This window comes from Ursus arctos, unplaced genomic scaffold (assembly GCF_023065955.2).
Source record: "Ursus arctos isolate Adak ecotype North America unplaced genomic scaffold, UrsArc2.0 scaffold_15, whole genome shotgun sequence".
Lineage (NCBI taxonomy): Eukaryota > Metazoa > Chordata > Mammalia > Carnivora > Ursidae > Ursus > Ursus arctos.
Window position 1 is genome coordinate 13,288,454 of NW_026622819.1, and position 21,417 is coordinate 13,309,870.

General features: G+C 48.0%; 1 protein-coding gene across 2 annotated transcripts in view; it reads right to left on the reverse strand.

The window, feature by feature from the left end:
- MYO10 (myosin X) overlaps window positions 1-21,417 on the reverse strand; it is a 206,989-nt gene that overhangs the window by 23,705 nt on the left and 161,867 nt on the right. For both annotated transcript variants that reach the window (XM_026506716.4, XM_048224254.2), the window contains 7 exons: window positions 14,626-14,750; window positions 14,415-14,529; window positions 8,097-8,203; window positions 7,014-7,247; window positions 6,608-6,653; window positions 5,007-5,873; window positions 4,069-4,192 (listed from right to left, as the gene is read on the reverse strand). In XM_026506716.4, coding sequence (XP_026362501.1) covers window positions 4,069-4,192; window positions 5,007-5,873; window positions 6,608-6,653; window positions 7,014-7,247; window positions 8,097-8,203; window positions 14,415-14,529; window positions 14,626-14,750 — 1,618 coding nt within the window. The remainder of the gene's footprint in view (window positions 1-4,068; window positions 4,193-5,006; window positions 5,874-6,607; window positions 6,654-7,013; window positions 7,248-8,096; window positions 8,204-14,414; window positions 14,530-14,625; window positions 14,751-21,417) is intronic.

A 21,417-nucleotide genomic window follows, 5' to 3' on the forward strand; every position in this document is an offset into this window, starting at 1 on the left:
GATCGGGTAGGGAGGGGGTTGAGAGACGTCAGTCACACTGCATGATGGTATCGGTAGAGGGTCTCAAGGTTCAGCCTACCCTCCCACTTTGCCCAACTGCCCCCCCAAGACACCCCTCAACAAAGCATGGCACCTGCTGGCTTGTGTTCGGGGGGTGGGGAGGGGGCGACGCTACACTGGCTTGGTTGGATGACACAGCAATGCTGGCCCTTCCTTATTTCCAAAGTGGCTCCCACTCAGCCGAGAAATCTGGGTGAGGCGCTGACAGAAACACAAATCATGAGCTGACACTAACCCTGGAGTGAGTCAAGAGCTATGGGCCGTGAACCATTTCCAAACGAAGGGATCATGCTTCTCTCCAAATGCCCCAGGGAGGAGAAATTAGTTTAAAAGGGAAAAATTAGTTTAAAAAATTTGCCAAAAGGGAAAAAAAAGTTTACACATATTCCTTCTTTCTTATTTGGGCGGGGGCGGGGGGTAAGACTTAAAACTCCCATAGGAAAAAGGACCTTTTTGGATAAACACATATTTTCAAAGAAAAGTATCATCATCTGAAAATCACTTATATGTAAAAAGTGTAAGATTTAGAACATGAAACAACTGAATTCTGAATAGGCCTTAAAAATGAGAATTAGCTGTAATTTATTTAGCAGAAAACTTTTTCAGTAAGAGAAGTAAAACAAGGATATACATACATCTTTTACGAGATGAAAAATATTTCTAAGGGGGGGGGGCGCCTGGCTCAGTCAGTAGAGCATGTGATGCTTGATCTTGGGGTTGTCCGAGCCCCACCTTGGCTGTACAGATTACTTAAAAATAAAATCTTCAAACGTTTTCTAATATTTTTCTAGCAGAATACTTGTATCTTAGTATTCCAGATTTCCCAAGGACGAAGGTGACATCTTAACCACCATCGATCAAAAATCTCTTAATGAGCCCACTGGAGAACACCGAATCCACTTCAGTAATGTATTATAAAGAGATGAGTTACATTTTTTGATCAGCCAGTCGTAAAAATAAGGCACAGGTGAACACAGATCCTGAAAGAATAAAGAAAATTCTTGCTTTGCCAGGTTGGAGAGAACTTGAAAACAGACCTTCTCAGAATAATTTCCTCAATGACTGCTTCAGTGACTACAGATCTAAACCTCACACTGAAACAAATGAGGCACAGACAATTTGGGGTTTGGCGTGCAAAGGCACTTGCTTTCGCTGGACTTCCTTAAGCCTAAAGCATTGTCTGCTAGCCTGGCTGAGAAGTCCAGGACCGTGCCACGCTCCAGGGCGGTTTCCTAACAAACGACAGACTGGCCAAGGGCTACCAGAATTACGCGTTTTCTTTCTGATTTGTGGCTTTAATCTGGGTTTCTCAAAGCAAGCCCAGAGGAAACTAGTGCAATGTTATTCTATTATCTTATTGTCTTCGGGGGGTAAAGGTTAATGACGTTTTAGGGGGACCAGCAGGGACTACGACTTCTAGTGATGGGCACCGAGCCACGTGTGCAAGTGCTAATTCATTATGTTGTACACTTGAAACCAAGAAAACACTGTATGTTAGTTACACTTTGATTTAAAAAAATGTTTCGAAGACACAGATGATACCCTTCATCACCATGAGCTTATTCACTCTGTTACTTTTTTTTTTTTTTTAAGATTTTATTTATTTATTCGACAGAGATAGAGACAGCCAGTGAGAGAGGGAACACGAGCAGGGGGAGTGGGAGAGGAAGAAGCAGGCTCATAGCGGAGGAGCCTGATGTGGGGCTCGATCCCAGAACGCCGGGATCACGCCCTGAGCCGAAGGCAGACGCTTAACCGCTGTGCCACCCAGGCGCCCCTGCTCTGTTACTTTATGCCAAGGATGGGACTCACTCCCAGCTGCCCCTCTCCAATTCTGGGTGCTCTCTCCATACTTCATCATTTAGAGAATTTGATCAATGCTATTAATTTCCTAACTGCAAACCCTTTAAGGAGACTACTAGGCTGGTGAAAACGCATTTATGCTCATAAAATATAATGTGGTGGTTCGATTTTATCATTGGTTTCTCTGAAATGTCTGGTTATAACTTTAAAAATACTTTATTAAAGATTAAATAATGATGTATCAAAGATTAGAAGGTGATGCATTTATACAACAACTTGTTTTATTAAGAGGATTTTGCCAAAAATTCACTTGCTTACCTTCTTGAGCTCTTCCTGATTTAATCTTAAGATTTTAATACTTTGAATATATCTTTACTTGCTCATAATCTTATTTGTTTTAATCAGACAATTACATAATAAATCCACATGCCATATAAGAGTGATTTATAGGAATTCTAAAGCTAACTTAGGGAATGAGAATTAAGTTAGGGGTGGGGGAAATATGCACTACTAATAAAAAGTTTATATTTATTCTGAGAAACGCATGACAAAAATCTTAAAATGCTCTGATTGGTACTTCTTAGATTAAGTTCTGATTTGTGACTAAATTTTTTCTTTTACTGAGTAGAATAGTGAACATGTGATTACTCAGTTCAAATTTTTCAATCTTTTTCATTCCAGCACTCCTATAAAAATTTCCACCAACCAGCGACTTCAGGCGATAGGAAGAGCTCCCCTCAACTAAACCTGGTGGGGTTTCCATGAGCACCTTCCTTGGGGATCTGGGGTTGAGAACAGCAGAACTTTGAAAAGCCAGTGACTGATACTCGTAGCTAGACTGATGTTGAAGACCGGGGCGGGTGGGGGCAAAGCAAAAGAAATGAAATGAAAAATGTAAGTGAAGAAAACTATTAAGGAGTCCACGTGATATGAAAAAGATAAATATGCCAGTAGGAGAGAGAAGCAAAGGCAAAGAACAGAAGACACAGGGAAAGGGACACAGAATAACAACTTCTCATGGAGGGAAACAGAAGGAAAGGAAAAGCAAGTGAGGAGGGATTGCTGTGGAAAACAGAGTGAGGAAGAGTGAGGAAGACAAACTTGCCGACAGAGAAGTGGGAAAGGAAAGGAGGGGTGGCAGAGTGAAGGGCATCATCGGGGTTCTCCCTGCCCGTCCCCCAGATCTGCACCCAGTCCCTCATCTAGCCTGGAGCCCTGCGAGAAACCAGACAGACCCTTCTTTCAGGGACCCATGTGAAACTCCTACCAAAACCTGGTGAGGACTGTGGCTTCTCAGGTCACTGATTCAGAAGTCAGAGTTGAGGGGTGCGTGCGAGGCTCAGTCGGTTAAGTGTCAAACTCTTGATTTTGGCTGGGGTCATGATCTCAGGGTCGTGAGATTGAGCCCCACATTGGGCTCTGCGCTGAGCATGGAGGGTGCCTAAAATTCTCTCGTTCTGCCTCTCCCTCTGCTTCTCCCACCCCCAACCAGCCAAATAAAAAAACTTAAAAAGTAAAATAGAAGTCAGAGTTGAGAACACGAATGAGGCAGGATGACAAGGTCCCATTAAGTTCCTTCCCAAAAGGAGCATGCTTTGAAGCCCTTAAGTATTAAGGGCCAATACAAGACATTCAAAGTTTAATAGCGGTCAAAATACACAACCCAAATCCTCACGAAGTGCAGGGTAGACAGCAGGTGTCATAAGCAGTCAAGGCCAGGTGCACCCCTGTCTCAGATCTTTACTTTTCCCACATGTAGAGGAAACCCTTCTAGGTTGTCTAACACTCCTGGGGGAGGGAAAGGTGTAGTTTATCATCACAATGGGCTACACCAACTCCTGCAGAAGCGTGTGTAAGAGAGAGAAAGGCAAAGTGTGTGTGGTGGGGGGGAGGGGAGGAGGAGATGTAAAAGAAAGGAAAAGAGCACAGAAATGAGATGGGGTGGCAAGAGAGAGGAGACAGGGCCCGAAGACGGTGACAGTAGCTGCATCCTCTGTCCCAACGCTGTGAGAGTCCAATCAGCGTTCTTCGTGGTACGATCACGTCACCCATGGCATCCCTCATTCACCCGAGAGGACCTCACACCCGGTGAGGGCCATGGAGAGTGACCTTCCTGGTCCCCCTCGATCAACCTCCGTGAAAACAGAACCTCAGGAGGCCGTCGCTCGAACCCCAACCCAGGCGCCCTGGGGACGCGGGTCCTACCTTTCATGTATAGAAAGCTGTGGAAGTAAGGCAGGGTGACACAGCTATACACAGAGTCCCGCCGGTAAGAAAGTTCATCGTCTGTATCAAACCTAGAGTCAAAGTCCTCTTCGCTGTCTTCAAACTGGACAAGGAGAGAGCCCATGGTGAGCCAACAGAAAAAGCCACCCAAATGCCCAGCATCTGTCAACGTGGAAAAAACTAAAACCTGACCGAAGCACCAGGAGGAGTCTTACCATTACAACACAGGGTGGCCATCAAAAGAACTACAAACTACTGACCTGTAAGGTCAAATGATCCATTGAATTGATACGATGCGAGACATACTTTAATCCAAAGGGTGTTGTAAAAACACTGCTGTTCAAGGGCATAATTTTAATCAAACCATACGAGAGTTAACTCCCTTTAAACTACTATGATAAAAATACCTTCAAGTCTTAGAAAATCAAGGTGATATTTAATGCACAGCCAATGGGAAAAATAAAAGTCAACTATAAATAAACCTTTAAGTTGGAAGGAGCACGTGTAAACCGTTAACAAGTGCAGAACCAGGTAGAGCGTGCCGGGGAGCGGGCCGGGAAGCCGCCGGAAGGCTGGGTCCCCGGTGCGCCCTTGGCCGGTCTAGTTCTGACTGAGGGCGGGTCTTATTTCCCCACCTGCTGGGAAGCTATGACAGCTACAGCTCAAGCTTCCCTCTACGATGCCAGTTTTCTTGGGCAATTCTGGGCTCTGTGTTCAACCCACAGCAAGCGCATCAAAGCTCCATTTACTAACGCGATTGCTTTTGGCCAGAGAAAGAGGTTTAGGATTGTCTTCAAGAGCCCGACTCTGAAACCTCGGCTCGCAACCCTACCCCCCCAGCCCCCCCGCACGGGGCTGCAGACGCGCGGCTCGCAGACAAGGTCCACCCCGCCACCCCGCCCGGGGGCTGTACTCACCGAGGACTGCGCCCCTTCCGAGCTGAAGCGGTACGCCCCGGAGCTGTTGTAGGTCCCCACGGAGCAGCGGTAGTCCGGGGACCACTGGCTGCCGTACGAGTTGGAGAAGGTCACGCTGCTGCCCGACGTGATGGCGCCGTCCTCGTAGTCGTCCTGGTCGTAGTCGTAGTCGCCGTCCGGCGAGGGGAGGCCGCCGCCGCTCTGGGGCAGGCAGTAGGTGGGCTCCCCGCCGGACGAGCCGTGCTCCGACGGGGCGAGCAGCACCGTGCTGTCCGCGCTGGGGCTCGTGGGCACCACCGTGTCGTTCATGTAGGGGTCCTCCTCCGACGACTCGTCGCTCGTGCGGATGCCGCTGGTTCGCTGGTCCGAGTGGCCGTGCTCGCTGGGGTTGGGCGAATCCTTGAAGGCGTCGTCATCGGCCTCGAAGCCCTCGTCCACCTCCTCCTCGGGGTAGGGCTGGCTGAAGTTGAAGCTGGGCTTGTCGGCGCCCGAGCCCTCCGCCGGCGCCGCCGGCTCGCCCGAGAACTCGCTGCCCACCGACAGGGAGCGCTCGATGTTGCGGACGCACTCGTCGATCTCGTCGAAGTTGAGCGACTCCAGGAACTCCTGCGCCGCGCGGCACGCTTCGTCCTCCAGCCTCTTGAGCTCCTCGTCCCGCAGCTGCTGCAGCTTCTGCAGCGAGGCCTCGGTCAAGGACAGCTCCTGCCGCTCTTTCATGCGCTGCAGGTCCTCGATCTCCTTCTCCAGACGGAGGATCTCCTCCACCTGCTTGTTTTCCTTCTGCTTCTCCAGGTCACAGGGCAGCTCCGCGTCCCTCTGACTCTTCTGCAGGGCTTCCAGCTCTTGCTGCTTTCTTGCCGCTTCCTCCTGCACAGAAGAGGAAGAAGAGGTCAGCAAGGGTCACTACACCAGTACGAGCATTGCTCCTTCTTTGCAATGAAGAACCACGAGGAGATGTGCTTTCTATGGGCTGAACTGTGTGCCCCCCCCCCCAAACGAATGGCTCATGCTGAAGCCCCAATATTCCGAAGCACAGAACGTGTATTTGGAGACAGGGCTCTTAAAGAAGCAATTAAGTTAGATTTAGGCCATGAGGTGGGCTGTAACCCCATCTGACCGGCGTCCTTACAGATCGAGGAGATCGGGACACACAGAGACACCAGGGATGCAGGCACACACACGGAAGACCGCGGGAGGACACACTGAGAAGGTAGCCACCTGCAAGCTAAGGGGAGGGGCCTCGGAAGAAAGCGAAACTGCTGACACCTTCATCCTGGGGGTCTAGCCTCCAGACTCGTGAAATACCAATATCTGTCACTGAGTCCACACAGGCTGAGTGGTGCTTTGTTCCAGTGCGCCAGCAAACTCCTACAGCGGCTACGCGCGTTTAGAGAAATGGTGCGGTCCGCACTCACACTTAAAACCTCACACATTCACAAAGTTTTACTCAGTTGTAATGGGTTGCATCATCAGCATCACCTTTAAAATGCTTCTTCTTCTATCTTTATACTTTATTTTCGTTTTAAATCCTTACATCAAAGTGTTTGAAGTGGGAAGGAAAGGGGCAGACGGGATGCCACGCGGTCAACGGCATTTTTTACCTGCTGGGCGCGGAGCTCAGCCTCTCTTCGGGCCCTCTCTCTCTCTCTAAAAACAGAAAGAAAAAAGACGGAAAATAACCAAAAGCAATGGAAAAATAAAAACCCCAGAAGCACTTTTCCGAGAGAGAGCTACCTTTTTAAAGAAAACTTGGCTAAAGACAACTTAAAAAGGATGAGGGACGGATCCTCTTCCTCTGGTCAGTTGCTCCTTCTGTGCTTGAAGAAAAATGCACAGAACTCGGCCCTCAAGGCGGCCAAGGAATTTTATATCCAAGCCACCAAAAGGTAATGCTTCAAATAGAAGGTTCTGCAGCATCCACTGGGAATTCTTGCTGCAAGAATGGATATTGACCTTAAAACTCAAAAGGTGTCCTTCTGTGTCATCCAAGCAAGAAAGCTAGCGTACCTCTCCTCTTCCTCCCGTTTCCTCTGCTCCTCTTCCTCCCGTTTCCGCTTTTCTTCCTCCTCCCGTTTCTCCGCCAGCAGCCGTCTGTAAATTCTCCGGGCAATCTGACCTCGGAGTCGCTTCTGGAAAACTATGGCTGCTTTCTTCAGGTGCAAAAATCTCTTCCTCAAAAGGAATGCTCTGTAATTCTTCTGTATGGTGACTACGCAATACAGGACCTTTCTGTATTGCTTTCTGAAAACGAAAAACAAAAGCAGCACAACAGAATAGCTGTTGAGGTAATGAGGCTCTGAGCTCTCCAAATGAGTTTACATTAAGCTACAAGACAAAAGAAGAGGGCCTAGTTTTGAAAGTCTCATTATAGACACGGGAGCGAACAGGAGGCCGCTTTGGACAAAACAAAACGGAAGGAACACAAAAGAATAACAACAAACAAAACGAAAGCAAGAACCTTATCATTATCTTGGCTAAATAAGCCCGTAACCCCTCACGCTGACTTTGAAGAGTCCTGGGAGAGGCTGGATTGTAAACAGCACCAAAAAAGACTGGACATAGTCTCCCGTTCTCATGGGGGCGGGGGGGGGGGGCACAGCAGGATGGTCTTGTACTTCGGAAAATGGAACGATGTGGGGCTTCCTGCAGCAGGCAGGTCCGCAGCGATGGACAGAACTCCAGCACACAAGGGAAGAAGCTGTCTCGCTGGGCAAACACGGGACCGGGGGGAGGCGGCGGGGGGCTCTGCGGACCCGACGGGCCAACAGCCAAGTCAACAGCTAGGCTGCTGGGCTTCAATATGTGACACAGAACTGGGTAAACAACTGAAATATCTCGGCACGGCCCCTCCTGTCATTGCTCTAATGGAGACATCCGGAGGCCCCTTGCCTACGTTCCACCCAGGTCAAGCCAACTGGGCACGTGGCGCTAGTTAGGGGCGCTACCCTGAGACTCCCCACAGCCTGGTCCTGACCTCCATCCAGGTCTGCTGTAAATAAAAGCAAACAAGGGCTACCCCGCCTGGTGACACATACAGGGGAAGGCCTCCTCCTGGCGCTTAATGGCTTCTCCCCTCTGTGCGCTTCTTACCGTGCCAGGTAGCCCAAGATGTGGGCCCGGATCACCATGGCCGCCCTCGTAACTTCCTCCTCCCGTTGCTTCTCCAGTTTCTGCTCCAGGGATTCTCGAAGGAAGACCTGGCCGAGGGAAAGGGACGCATCAGAAGCAAAGAACATGGGTGGTAAAAGGAGGTTCTCTCTGAGTCGGGGATAGCTTTTGGAGGTCAGGCTTTTTTCTCTCTCCGTAAATGTGCCCCCAACACACAGCCACGTGTTCTAGGACAGCCCCTCTCCAACTCCCTGGGGGGAGGGACGCTGTGTTGCTTTAAACTTTCCATCTGTCATGTACTAAGACATTTGAAAAATACAGTAAAAATATATTACTAGGAAGAAAAAGCAAAGATGTAGAAAATAAAAGTCCCATTTCAGGCATAGAGGACTATGAAGTGGCCAGCAAAGCTTACACTCACTCAAGTGTCTGTCCCACGTGAAGTTTAAGTCACAAGAAACCAGAGAGACACCCTATGTTACAAAAGGAATGAAAGGGAGGGAGGGGAAAAAATCCAAGAACTTTGCAAAATGTTACTTTGCTAGCACATGGAAACTCTCTCTGCAGGACTGTGAAGTGACTACTTACGATCATGGGATCTTGGCTTCAAAAACTTTAATGTACATTTTAAAAACTGACATTAAGAATGTAATTCTAAGGGCGCCTGGGTGGCTCAGTTGGTTAAGCGTCTGCCTTTGGCTCAGGTCATGATCCTAGGGTCCTGGGATCAAGCTCTGCATGGGGCTCCCTGCTCAGCAGGGAGTCTGCTTTTCCCCGGCGCCCTCTGCCCCCCTGCCCTGCACTCATGTTCCCCCTAACAAATAAAATCTTAAAAACAAAAAAAATGTAATTCTGAAAACTGAGTTTGAAATTAGAATTGAACCATTTCCACTCCATCTCAGTTTGACCCTCACAAGAATGCCAGAATTGGGACAAAACAGATCATAGCTATTTGCTGGCCTATTTCTGGGAACAGGCACCTCAATCCTACGCTTATTAAACAAGGGAAGTACATCTGCTAATTGGCACCCTCTGTCAGAATTCCCAATATTTGAAAAGATGAGAAAACATTAAGACCCTCCCGTCAATCAAGGTAGCTTTCAATTTTATCATTTCAGATTTACTGCCTGCGTAAGAAATTCTGAACTATTCCCTAGAAAAACTAGTGCCAAATATTGTTATGCTTTTCTATTAACAGTCAGCCCGGAAGCGTTTTGGTGGTGGTGGGCGGGAAGCGAAATGACACTCTCTCTCACTCATGATATTTGATTTATGCTCCTGTGAGTCATTCTGGCCTATAATGATGCATTATGTTTTCTTAATAGCACATTTTCCCAGACACTCTGCTCTGTCTCTTCCAAGACATTTGGGCAAAAAAAAAAAAAAAAAAAAGCAAATAAAGAATCCTACCAGCATGTGACTCACAGAAGCTTTACCTACTCCTGCTCTAAGTTCCCGAGCACTTGTAAAACTCTACCGCAAATAATTCTAGAAAAGTTTTCCATACAACTCTCTTCCTATCATTGCAATTATATGCTCTATTGATGCGTGAAGAGACTGCATCTTTGGCAAAACAAACACACACAAAAAACAAGCTACAAGTATAAAGCTTATTTATTTGATAACAGAGTCTTCAGAAATATGAATCTCTGAAGCAGTTTTCATCAAGACTAGACTTTCAAGAAGTTTTTAAACTTCTTTGAGACTTTTTTCAGCATTAAAGATCTTACCCTAATACTGTTTGATGAGTTTTTGAAAGTTCGAAAATCAAAATCTTGGGGAAGTGTAATGGTGGCTGGGCCGTAATTAAATAAAATGCCAGTTCTGATGAGCAATGTACTTAATCCATGACCCCACGGAGAGCTTTATGAAGGGAAGAGCATCTCTCACCTTACTGGAAGTCTACAGAATGTCTTGGTTTGAATCGGAATCAGAGAAATGCCTGCTTTAGTGTGAAGTTTCATGCCCATCCCAAAGAGCACTCCACTCCGCCTAGTAAATTTATTTCCCCATCTTTCTCTAGATGCTCTTCCACTAACCCGCAGGGCAAACAAATAAAGCAAAATAATTTTAGAGACCCGACTCAGCCTAAGACCATCCACCCTGCATTTATGCAAGGACACACAGAAAGCCACGTCAGTTCTCCCAGCCTCACAGTGAGCCGCGGCCGTATCCCCGTCCTCCTGGGACATGGCTGGGACGGAGACAGCATGACTCAGCCACTGTGAATGGAGGTGCTGCCCGTGGCAGGTGCCATCGGGTGGCTCCGGAAAGGGCAGTGCCCACTTGAGGGACCGCCCTGCTGAACTCGACTCAACATACAATTTGAACAATTTCATCTACCTTTTATTCTTCCTTATCCTAATAGCTCAAGAGCCTAAGGATTATTCTAGTAAGATGTCTTTATAAAAAAATAACCTCTTGCAGGCTTTATTGCCATAGAACAGAGGGAAAAAGGTCTGGCAACAGAGTCCAGGTGGTTAGAAAAATGAAATGTGTCAGAGTCACAAGGCAGCAGGGAGAGTCAAAACCAGGTCACCCTCAACTCAACCTCACAGCGAGGACACACAGGGGAATGTTCTGGACAGGCTGTTCATTGGAGGTTCAGGCAGGACTCCTACCTTCATTAGGAACGCTTCCCCAGCAGATACGAATTCTTGCCTTCCAAGAACTAAATGTGTTTTTATGTGAGCCAACGAATTCAGACCTGGTGCCGCGTCTGAGCTGCCGACCACAACGCTGTCCACGTTTCCCTCTGTCACGTGTGATGGGAATTTCTTTACCCGAAGTTCCAGATGTTCACTCGATATCAAGACGTTAAATACAAAGACCTTCTGGCAGCAACACTGACCAAAACACACACTAGTGTATAATTAAGCCAAACAGCGGCCAAGGTCAAAGCTATTTAGTGGACACAATTCAAACGCTCTGATGTTTACATTTTCTTCCCAATGTTTCTGTGAACTGTCAAGTTTTCATCCTACTTCTACCTCCAACTGGTCACTGATTAAAGTTTAACTCTTCTTTAAAGATTTCCTCATCTTGAATGCTCCACTGAGCATTGCAATCCACAGTGAGCTCCCTCCTGGAGAAGAGGTGTCTTTATTCCTAGAGGAGAGGACGCCGCACAATTGATGGGTGACACGAGGATGTCTTCTCCCCCAGGAACATAGTAACCTGAAGGGCAATGTCATTAGGTGTCTGTGTCGCCTGTGCTATGCCTGGTCCCAAGCCTTGCTTGGGCTTCATTTCCATGATGAAATTGTAATTGTATGTGAAGTCGGACTGGTTCCTGAGAGCTCGCAGAAGAGACCAGCATCGTCTGAGACATCACTGTCCTGGCCGTCCTCCACTGTACAAGGCAGCGGGATAGGAGGAGGGTATCCGCTAAGAGACAATGCATTGTCTTTTTGATTAAAGTCAGAGCAGGCGATATTGTATCAAGAGTTCCATTTAAACTGTCTTTAGAAGGTTTCCCCTGGAGGACTAAACGGGTGACATCGTCGTTTCAACCCTTATAGTTTTTTAGTGCTTACCAGACACTGACTGAGCTCCTACTCTGTGCATTGCATACAAGAATGAACAATTAACTCTACGTTCTCTCCCGGGTGATTGTAGAGAAGTCAACAGGCCACGCCAAGATGGCACGAGAGCATTCTGAGTGTCACAATGGGACTGACGTAGATGGCAGAGGAGGGGGCTTGACTCAGTTTGGGGGTGTATTTTTCGTGCAAGGTGCCATGGAGAATGTCAAAAAGAACTGCCGTCCAAGTCCACATCTAAGCTGAGATGGAAGGATGCGTGAGATAAATAGGGGGTGAGATGGGGGCAGGAGGGAGGAGAATTCCAGGCAGAGAGACCTATAAACGTGTGAGGACACACCCTAAGGTGACCCCCCCCCCATGAGTTACACCCCGGTTTAATCCTGCAAGTGTGGGTGGAAACGGACTTCCTTCTAGCAAACAGCAGATGGAAAAGTGATGGGCTGTCACTTCTGTGACTACACGAACTGTAAAGACTCCAGCCGAGAAGACTCCAGCCAGACTCCCCTGCTGGCCTTGAAGAAGTGGGTGCTGTGTTGTGGGATGGATCACGTGGTAAGAAACTGCTAGGGCCTCGAGGAGCTGACAGCAGCCCTAGGTGGCAGCCAGCAAGAAAACGGGGGCCTCAGTTCTACAACTGCGAAGAACCAGATGCTGGCACCATGTAAGCTTGGAAGAGGACCCCGAGCTCCAGAAGGGAATGCAGCCCCAGCTGACACTCCGACTGCAGCGTGGGCGACCCCGACAGAGGCCGGAGCTAAGCCACGCTTGGCGCCCTGACCCATGATACCGAGAGGGAATTAAAACATGTGTTGTTAAAGCCCAGCACCTCTGCACGCCCTCACTACCCTGGTGGGTGCTGGCATCTTGAACCCCCGCCAGGGTGAAACTGCTCAAGAGCAGAAGAGCACGGGCCGCCAGGGGGCTCAGTCGGTTGAGCATCTGACTCTTGAGGCTGTGATCTCAGGGTCGTGAGAGCTAGATCGAGCCCCAGGCTCAGTGGGCAATCTCCTCGAGATTCTCTCTCTAAAATAAATAAATAAGTCTTAAAAAAAATTAAGAGTAGAACAGTATTCCATGACACACTTTCCCCTGCTGAGTGCCCCCCCATGTGCCCCCGAACTTGTCACTGATGTGACGGACGGAATGTCCGTGCCCGCTCCATCCGCCAGTGTGATGGGATTTGCACACAGGACCTCCGGGAAGTAATCTGTTTGGATGATGTCAGGAGGGTGGGGCCCCATGATGGGATGAGTGCCCTCCAAGAAGAGGGAGAGGGGCCCGAGCTCGAGCTCGCTCTCCACCATGTGAGGACCCTGCTGGCCGACTTCCAGCCTCCAGAATGCTGAGAAATAAATGTCCATTCTTTAGGTCACCCAGTCGGTGGTATTTTGTTATCACAGCCCAAAGGGACTAAGATAGTCAACCATTCTCCTTTCTCCCCACCCCCCCATTTATTTATTTTTTGAGAGAGAGCCAGACTGGGGAGGGGCAGAGGGAGAAGGAGAGAGACGATCTTGAGCAGACTCCACACTCAGGGCTGAGCCCAACACGGGGCCCCACCACGACCCTGAGACCATGACCTGAGCCGATATCAAGAGTCGACGCTCACCGGACTGAGCCACCCAGGGGCCCCCTTTCTCCCTTTTTTTTAAAGAAAGAAATCCTTTGGTTAAAAACAATGTAATATGAGTGGAAACTTTAAAATACTTTCCGGATGCTGCCCTGCTGCTCAGAGGGCCAGGAGGGTGAGGCACGAGGACCACCTCTTACTCTCAAGTACATCCAAACACTCGAAGGTCGACCCCCACCCCCACTGCCAGCTGCCTGCGTTTCTGTGCCAGGTCACATTTCTGTCTTTCCTGTGTGACGAGGCTCGGAGCGGAGGGAAGAATCAAGAGTTTTGCCAAAATGAAGATTTTGGCAGCTCCCTGATAGAAGAAGAATGGGTCACACAACCAGTTTTCTGGCTAATTTTTGCTACTGAGGCCAAAGTTTCTGCCCCTCAGCTACCGTCTGGAATAAAGGCCTCGTCTCAGCCACACCAGCGTGTTCCAAAAATGACCTTCACTTGGTTGTCTAGACTGGATTTTTTGTGAACCTATGAGATTCCAGACTGTTGGCTGGTTTCTTGCACAACAGCTCCCGTGGGGCAGGGACAGCATTCGGCACTCGAGTTACGAACAGTTAGAAGGGTCTGGGCTCTCACTTCTCTGAAGCTAGAGGCTGCCCAGCACTCCATGGCAGTGAATTGCTCATCGGCCCAAATGTGCTGACTGCCTGCAGGAAAACACACACACACACACACACACACACACACACACACACACACACACTCACTCACTCACTCAGGGTCCGAGGTTTCAGAAAACAGAGATCCTCACAAGTCCAGAACTTCAGATAAATATTAACTGTCTGGAAGACAAAAGACTATGGTGGGCACAGTACCATATCGTCCCCCAAGTTCAAAAATAATTTGTTAGCCGTCGCACAGGTTGCCTGCCCTAACATCGCCCAGGAGTTTGATGGGATGAATTTTTTTTTTTTTTAAGATTTTATTTATTTATCTGAGAGAGAGAATGAGTGGGTGGGGAGGGGCAGAGGGAGAGGGAGAAGCAGACTCCCCACTGAGCAGGGAGCCCGATGTGGGACTCGATCCCAGGACCCTGAGATCATGACCTGAGCGGAAGGCAGACGCTTCACCGGCTGAGCCACCCGGGCGTCCCAGGGGATGACTGTTCTTTCTCTGTAACTTTACCTTGGTCTTGCCCAGCTGCCACTCGCTGTTGGAGGAGTCGTAGAGCTGCAGCAGGGCCGTGCACTTGCCCCTGATGTCGTCGGGCACGGCCGCATTCCGCATCAGCACTTTATACCTGCAGCGTAAAGACGCCACGCGTCACCTTTTGCTACAATTCCTCTTTTCCCCAGTCCCTCTGAAAAGAACGAGGATCTATTCAGCCCGGCCTTGCCTTTTGTAGAAATCCTGAAAGGGTCTTCGGACTGCATACCCCGCCTTCCGGATCCTCACCGTCTCCAGCATCCCGGAGTATCGCAGCTGGTTTAGCACGACTGCCTGGTCAAACTGGTCTGGCATCTAGAACATGCAAAATGGTGAGAAGAAAAAGTGAATGAGGGGCACCTGGGTGGCTCAGCCCTTAAACAGCTGCCTTCTGCTCAGGTCATGATCCCAGGGTCCTGGGATCAAGCCCCACATCGGGCTCCCTGCTCAGCGGGAAGCCTGCTTCTCCCTCTCACACTCTTTTTTTTTTTTTTAAAGATTTTATTTATTTATTTGACAGAGATAGAGACAGCCAGAGAGAGAGAGGGAACACAAGCAGGGGGAGTGGGAGAGGAAGAAGCAGGCTCATAGCGGAGGAGCCTGATGTGGGGCTCGATCCCATAATGCTGGGATCACGCCCTGAGCCGAAGGCAGACACTTCACCACTGTGCCACCCAGGCGCCCCTCTCACACTCCTCTTGCTTGCGTTCCCTCTCTCGCTGTCTCTGTCAAATAAATAAATAAAATCTAAAAAAAAAAAAAAAAAAAAAAAAAGTGAATGAGGCCACCCCCATTCTTACACACACACACACACACACACACACACACACACACACACGGAACCACACACAAATATAGACGAGAAAGCAACCCCCACCCTCAGGGACCCATCGCTTGGCTTCAATAACCATCACCGTGTGAACCCTGCACCATTCACGAGCCCTTACTCCCTGCCCTTAAATTTTTCTGAAGTCCCAGACTTCACATCATCACATTCGTAAATACAATCAATACCATTTCTTAATATAACCACAGCACCACTGTCATATCTTAAAAGATACCAATAATTCCCTGGTATTAATCTCCATGTTCAAATTTCTGACTGTTCTCACATCCATAAACATAACCAGTTTTCAATACTGTTTTTCAAAGAACCCAAAGAGTGTCATCCAGATGTCACTTTATTTACTTTCTGAACTTCTATTTCAAGGAACTGAAAGGCATTTTTCTAGCCAAAGAACAGAGCGACCCAGTGAGGGACGGAGGGAGGGGTCAGGCTGGGGTGGGGAGTGGGGAGAGAGAAAGCACACCAGTGGAGAAAAGGGACAAAAATAGAGAACTGTAGTCTTCTCAGTATCTAGTCAAATCCTCCACGTATGGAGAGCTCTACACGATGGTCCCTAAGTAAATGAATCCCGGAAAATCCAAACCAAAGACAGACAAAAATCAAGCCAAACCTTCATGTCCTAAAATGTATTCTCTTATCTACTCCGTTCCCAAACCAACTGCATTGCTGACAGCACAACGGTCTTTCAGGGGAAAGCCCAAAAGTAGGCCATTTCCCACTGGCAGCTTTTTGGGCCATGATTTGTTTTGCAATCCAAACAGCCATTCCCCTGAACTAATTTCTATCTTATCCTTTATTTTATCTATTTTCTATCACACAACTGTGAATAAAATGACTGAAAGGAGCACGACAGGACGGAAGCACACTGTTAAAAAGTACAAAAAAAAAATTGCAGTCCTTATAAACGCGGTCATTAATACAAATTCAGGCTTAAAGCTATCTAATCCCGCAGGCTTCCCAAACTAGAGAAGAATAAATCTGGAGAACGCTCTGCAAATCTCCCCTACAGCTTTTGATGGGACAGCCTGCCGACGTCTCTACAGCAGGCGGACTTCTCTTATATTTAATTTAATTCCTTCTACAAACAATGTGGTCAACTTGTCCCTACTCAGCAGGATTCTACCCGAGGACAGGCAATAAAGTAGGGCAAACGTCCAAAAAATTGTGGCTCCCTGGTTTTTAGTCTTGATTATTTAAATATCCCTGGAAAAGTAAGAAAAACATAAAAATATGAAAAGTCACCCTTGGTTACTCTTGCGCCTTATCTGTGCGTTATGAGAAATGGAGAGAGGCAACAGTTCCGGAGGTATTCGGTTAACACGCTCCCGCTATGTCATCTGGGAAGAGAATCCGAGCAGGAGCATCCACAAAGCCCAGCCTAGAGCTGGCGTAGAACACGAATAAAGCATCAGACTTCCTCAACTTTGTTAAATTCGTAATCAGACGCCTACGAATTTAATATTCAATCACTGGATGCTCCAAGACGCTTCTCCAGCTCTCCCCGTTCCTGAGCCACACTGTTTTTCTGTGCGTCTTTCCCTCCCCTCCGATCCCTATTTAACCAAGTCCCCGCGATTCCTTAGTTTGGCACCAGTTCCTAGAACGTCCTAAAAAAATATTACGAAAGGGACGCCCCCATCCAAAAAAGTTCAGCCTCACTCACCATCTTCAGCCCCTCGGAGGAACATTCCACCTTCGGCTTAGCTCTCGGGCCAAAATTCATATGGAAAACGCCTGCCACACTGACCTTTCTGCCACAGCTAGAGACACTGAACAATAAGGAACACCATTCCTGTGCTTTAAAAAGTGCTCGGTCGCCATGACAACCCCTTCCATTCTCGGGCTAATTAGTGTGGTGTGGTTGTAGGATTTCGTACAGCCCAGGGAGGGGGGCAGGGAGGAGGGAGCCACCGGGAGCGGCCCCGCTTTCCAGGCTCGCGGTGCGATTGTGTTTCTGGCCCTTCCTGGTCATTTAAGCAGGAAGGGGGATCCGCGGGCACCACAGCAGCAATCACGAGGCGGGGGTGGGGGGGCGGGGGGCCTAGCATTTCCATGGCTGGTTCTCTTTCTAGTTTCAACTTCCTTCTCGGGTGATTTTAATATCCAAAGATGACCCAGCTGGGGGCTGGACACGTCACAACTTACAAGCTTTTTTCCTTCCAAAACTTCCCCAGTGCACACTGGTCTTCACTGGGAACTAGGTTTCCAGGGCTCTGGAGTTCTCCCTGACAGAGACCGCCTGAAGTTTTGAGGGCAACAAATAACATGGACTTTGGAAGTAACAGCTATCCGTCAGGAATCTGGGCTTTAAACACCTACTATGTGCAAGGTTTCGGGGTTCATGCTCGAGAAGACCAAAAAAAAAAAAAAAAAAAAAGTGGGGCTAGATTTTTTTTCCTTTAATCAACAACCCCCACCAGGGCGCTACATTTGTTACAAACGATGAATCCACACTGACCCGTCATCACCACCTAGAGTCCACAGATTACAGGGCTCAGTCTGGTGCCTTGAAAGGGTTTTGATGTATGACACACCCACCACTAGGAGGCCATACAGAGTAGTTTCGCTGCCCCCCAAATCCTCTGTGCTCCACCCACTCATTTCTACATCCCCCGACCCCTGGCAGGCACTCATCTTTTCACTGTCTCCTTAACTGCTTTTTTAACATTTAATTTTTTAAAAAGCAGTTTAAGGTTCACAGTGACATTGAGAGAAAGGTCCAGAGAATTCCCTTAGCCCCTGCCCCCAGACGCGTAGCCTCCCAGGGGCTGCACTGTTTCCCAGAACCCTTCAACTTGGGGGGGGGGGCAGGTATACCAATTCTCACTCCTTACGTAGCAGAAAGCCGAATATAAAACCGTATCAAACATTAAAATTAAGTTCCTTAGGAATGCCGAAGAAAGCAAAGTATGAGGAGGTACGGGTGACACATAATTTGAACCCAGGCCTGACCCAGAGTCTTCTATTCACTGCTGCAGGGGAAGGGGCATTCCACAGAGAACACAGCAGAAACAATAGCTAAGAGGCAGAACAAGAACCTGGCGTGTCCAGTTGTCAGTCTGGGACACAGGGGGGTGCGGTGGACCCAGGCAACTGCACTTCCTGCGTCCAACTTCGATGGCAATTGTTTTCAAGGTAAGGAGCCAACAGAGGCTTAGAGTAAGAGACGAATGCTGTCAGACCTGAGGTGTACAAGGATCCCTTTGTTGGCAGCGTCAAAACTGGAAACAAGACCAGATGAACGGCCCGGGGATATTCTGATATCAGGCACATCATGAAATATGCAGCCATTAAAAACAGGAGCAAGAGAAAGATGCACCAGTTGACTCTCAGGCCTTTGGCAAGGTGGGAAAGGATGCAGGGAAGTATGTATAGCAATCTCATTTTTGTAAAACAATGACCTCCCCCCCAAAACCCAAAAGAACCAACCCCCCCCAAAAACTAAAAACCCTGCCCTATGTATCAAATGCGCACGACTATGCAGGCATACCGCGTCTTAGCATGCTTCACAGATACTGTGTTTCTCGCAAACTGAAGGGTTGCGGCAAAGCTGTGTCAAGTCCGTCGGCACCATTTTTCCACCAGCATTTGCTCACTTTGTCTCTGTGTCACGTTTTCGGTAATTCTTGCAATATTTCTAACTTTTTCATTGTGATCAGTGATGATGACTCGCCGGAAGCTCAGACGGTGCGGAGCCCTTTTAAATGCAGGTGTGTACACTTATGACATAACGCTACGGCACACTTTATGGACTACTGAATAGTATACATATGATGGTCTATGCACTGGGAAACCAAAACATTCATCTCGCCTGCTTTTTGTGACATCCACTTGATTGCAGTGGTCTGCGACCAAACCCAAATATCTCCGAGTATTCCCAAGTCTAGATACGCATGTGCAGAAAAACAGAGCGAGACTCATGCTTGGTCCTTACTGAGTAGGGGGCGCTGCTATGGACCCTGGGAAGAAAGGCTGCTAGGACAAAAGGGAAGCATTGAACGAACGAGATAATCACGTATATACAATATGACTGTTTTTCTACGTGGCTATAGGTCTTTGAAGATGTTTAATAAGTATCATTTTTTACAAGGTAAAAACCCAGATATTGAGTGGATTCCAGAGGTCCTGCATGGAACAGAGTGAAGAAGGGAGAGAGAAGCAGGGAGACCAAGTGTGAAGCTACTGGAAGGATACTTTAAAGTAGAAACAACCTGAATGGCCACCAACAAAGAATGCACGGGGGCGCCCGGCTGGCTCAGCGGGCAGAGCACCTGCCTCTTCATCCGGGGTTATGAATTCGAGCCCTACGCTGGGTGTAGATTACTTGAAAAAATGAAAATAAAACAAAAGCCCCAAATGAATGGATCAACAAAATGTATCTATTCACACAATGGAATAGTATTTGGTCACCAGAAGGAATGAATTAGCACTAATACACGCTAGGTGAACCCTCAGAACGTTCTACTAAGTGAAAGAAGCCTGTCACAAAAAATCACGTGCGTGGTATAGGATTCTGTCCATATGAAATGTCTAGAAAGGGAACTCTGCAGACACAGAGTCGTGGCTGCCTACGGCTGGTGGAAGCAGTGGGGGGTGTGCCGGGGAGGGGGCAGGCCAACAGTAGGGGGTTTCCTTGTGAGCTGATGAAAAAGTTCTAAAACTGGCAGTGCTGATGGGTGCATTGTCTGCGAACCCACAAACACCTGCCAAATTGTACACTTCAAATGGGTCAATTGTATGGTACGTGAATTCTATCTCAATAAAGCCAGTTTCTTAAAGTATTTTAAAAGCCACACAAGGGGCGCCTGGGTGGCTCAGTCGTTGGGCGTCTGCCTTCAGCTCAGGGCGTGATCCCAGCATTATGGGATCGAGCCCCGCATCGGGCTCCTCCGCTGGGAGCCTGCTTCTTCCTCTCCCACTCCCCCTGCTTGTGTTCCCTCTCTCGCTGGCTGTCTCTCTCCCTGTTAAATAAATAAAAATAAAATCTTAAAAAAATAAATAAATAAAAGCCACACAAGACATGGAGGCATTTAAAACGGAGAAGAGCCGGGTGCCTGGGGGGCGCAGTCGGTTAAGCGTCCGACTCTTGGTTTTGGGTCAGGTCTGATCAAGACTCTCTCTCCCTCTGCCCCTCCTGCTCATGCTCTCTCTCAAACAAATATGGAAATCTTAAAAAATAAATAAAAATTTAAAAAATAAAATGGACAAGTAGCAACGGATGTGCGGGAAAGTCTCCATCCTGGAGACAGGATTGAATATGTATTTGTTTCAGGTAATTCAATTCTACGAAAATCATCATCATCATCATCGGGAAAGCTATTTTCCCCTACCATCTTAAAAAGTAAGATTTCAGAATGCCTAGACAAAACAGATGACTGATAACAGAACATGCTAAGACCTCCCCCCAAATCCAGCTACGAGCAAGCCCTCCCTTCTGCAGCTCCAAATCTCAATAAAGGGCAAGAGAGGTGCTGGTAAACAGGCACCCGGGGCAGGCGAGGCGCTTCACAACCAGAGACAGAAATAAACGCATTTATGCATTAATGAATCTGATTACCCTGAACATTACCTAGCCTTTCATAATTTCATAAATATTGCATCAAGATAATAAGGATGTCAGCGAACTTGGAAATAGCTACGTGTCTACAATACGAGGATATTCAATCTGTGCTTACTGAAGAAAGAACGAGTTCATTATCGATGGGCCCTCAAAGTTCTCGGGGGGGGTCAGCCAGGACATCAGGGAGAAGGTACTTCTCTACTCTGATTGCATGGGTTAGAAGGGCAGATTCCATTTTGCAGATGAGGAAACTAGAAGTTCCTTCCATAGACTGAGGGCAACCTTCCAGGTAACAGCATGAAATGCACCTGTCCCTGTTTGGACCCAACAAACGACTGGGTCCAAATTTGGGAGATTGGCTCCAATCTGCTTAGAATGCAACACGGCAGCAAGCTGTAGGCCTGACTATCCAGGTCCTCGGAGCACAGAAAAACCAAACATGAGATCTGAGCATTATACCAACAAGTGCCTTCCTTACTGCCCTTAGTAACTTAATAGAAAAAAAGTTTTAACTTTCTATCTTATAAGACTTAATCTCTCATGCCCCTTTGGTAGACTGTTTCTCAAAGCGCCTA